General features: G+C 39.6%; 1 protein-coding gene across 1 annotated transcript in view; it reads right to left on the bottom strand.

Annotated features, from left to right (window-relative positions):
* Positions 1-892, bottom strand: part of LOC111971611 (vascular endothelial growth factor C-like) — a 75390-nt gene extending 74498 nt beyond the window's left edge. Inside the window, exon 1 of the mRNA XM_070446315.1 lies at positions 293-892. Within this exon, the coding sequence (XP_070302416.1) occupies positions 293-422 (130 nt within the window). The 5' untranslated portion in view covers positions 423-892. The remainder of the gene's footprint in view (positions 1-292) is intronic.
* Between the last annotated feature and the right edge of the window lie 1091 nt (positions 893-1983).

Below are 1983 nucleotides of genomic sequence, written 5' to 3'. Positions count from 1 at the left end.
CTCCTGTGATGTGTCCCTGTGTTTTCAGTGAGGGTCTATATTCACCACATACTGTACGGTAGTGAATGTTCAGTAACTTACATCATCACCACATATATGCTTGAATGGCTTACTATATGTCAAATAATGACTTGTATACCCTCCCTCCTCCCACATTCCCAATATAATGGTTAAACAATTTTTGAACATCCAATTGAATGGTTCTACACTGCATTGAATATTACATGCATAAAGTAATAGTAAATAGCCCATGCGTTAAGGTTAGAAACACTTGTATCCAGCTAATACGTACCGGTGGCCTCCCTTTGATCCTGATCATAATCATAATAGTCATGACTGAATTCATGACTCGATTCACTGGCTAGATTTGCGTAGAGAATCGCAGAATTGGCAAGGAGAACAGATATTCCAAATAAGTGCATTTTAGAAGTCTTTATCCGGAGCAAAAAAACGTACTCCTTATTTATTGACCTCTTTCGGTCAAGCGCTCTTTCTCGAGTTCTTTTTCCTCAAAAGAAAATTAATAGCGCATCTGATATCCGAATTMTTCGTGAGACCACTGTCATAAAAATGATGGTGCGATGGTGACAGGTAAATAAGGCCGTTATTGTCTCCGTGAAACGAAAACTGCCGGAGACAACTCTTTTCACTTGTGAGCTTTCTGCGTCAAACTTCTGTCGGCCGCGGCATCCATTCAGCGAGCAGATGAGAGTTTGGGGAGCATGGACGTCCTCGGAGCAGAGAATGGCATGTTTAATGCAATTTCACGGTGTCACTAGATTTTCCTCCTCCCCCTGCATGCGTTTTTTCGTTCCAGCAGCRCAGTCTGTTTCTCCACCGAATAGCTGCAATTTACTACTAGAAATATGAGTTGGGACACGCGCACCTTCTCTTGGAGACGAATCCCTTGTGGACTCAACATGCCGAGTGAAATGTCCTTGCTGTATTTCAATAGTTGTACACCGACTGTACTGCATATTTATATAGCAGAACTATGCTAAACATCGCCACGAGTCAACACTTTTACCAATTATCAAACCCGAAGGATACGATTCATTTCCCTGTATTGCCATCATTACACATTTATGCAAGGTGCATTCTGTGGCCGCTACTAATGATTTACAGATTTTATTTAACCCATAACAATCCGTTTCATAATGCAAGTGTGGTTTTATTATCTCAAGCCTGACATATTAAGTATATAATAGATTACTTTACTACAATATTCTCATATGGTTTTATTTACGAGTTATTTATGTAATCCACGCCACGGGGCACTACCATATGTCTTAAGCTTTCTACTTCATTTAACCAGATTTGTGTGGGTTCGGTGTGGTAATTTAGAACGAAATCATTTACAGAAACGCTGCCCAACATGAGTATAGCATCATCAGCGTGAGAGACAGAACTTGCGTGTGTAATATTTACTGTTCACTTTTTATTGTTTTTTTTCTCACTTTTGTTTAGAAATTTCACTTGCATTGGCAATGTAAACATATGTTTACCATGCCAAAAAAGCCACTTGAATTGCAATTGAATAGAGAGAGAGAGATCAGCGCGGTTTTGGAGTGCTCTGCTCTGCAGGGTCTCTACTCAAATTCATCGAGGGCTCTTATAATACTTTGGGATGCAAGCCACACTAAAGGATTTCCAACCCCCTTTACAGTCTTGTAAGTGGCCCCTCTTCACTTAGCTAGAGAACCACCAATAGTTTTAATGGATTTGTTAAACACACACTGTTATACTGTATTGTATTATGCTAGCCGCTTAGAATTTGTTCCATCTACATCAATTGAGGATGATATATTTATTATAAGGTTTATGGGATGTCAACTTATATAATACAAGTTATTCACACTTGTTGCGGTGGCGTCTTTTTAGGTGCTGCTGTGTTTTCATGTTCGCTGTGTTTTATGTTGCTGTTTTGGTGTGTGATCACCAAGGATAAGGATTTGCTAAACGTCTGATTTGTTGTGGCTGATG

The sequence above is a fragment of the Salvelinus sp. IW2-2015 genome, linkage group LG13 (assembly GCF_002910315.2).
Source record: "Salvelinus sp. IW2-2015 linkage group LG13, ASM291031v2, whole genome shotgun sequence".
Taxonomy (NCBI): Eukaryota; Metazoa; Chordata; class Actinopteri; order Salmoniformes; family Salmonidae; genus Salvelinus; species Salvelinus sp. IW2-2015.
The sequence above is the reverse complement of the archived record's forward strand: the minus strand, read 5'-3'. Positions and strand labels throughout refer to the sequence as shown.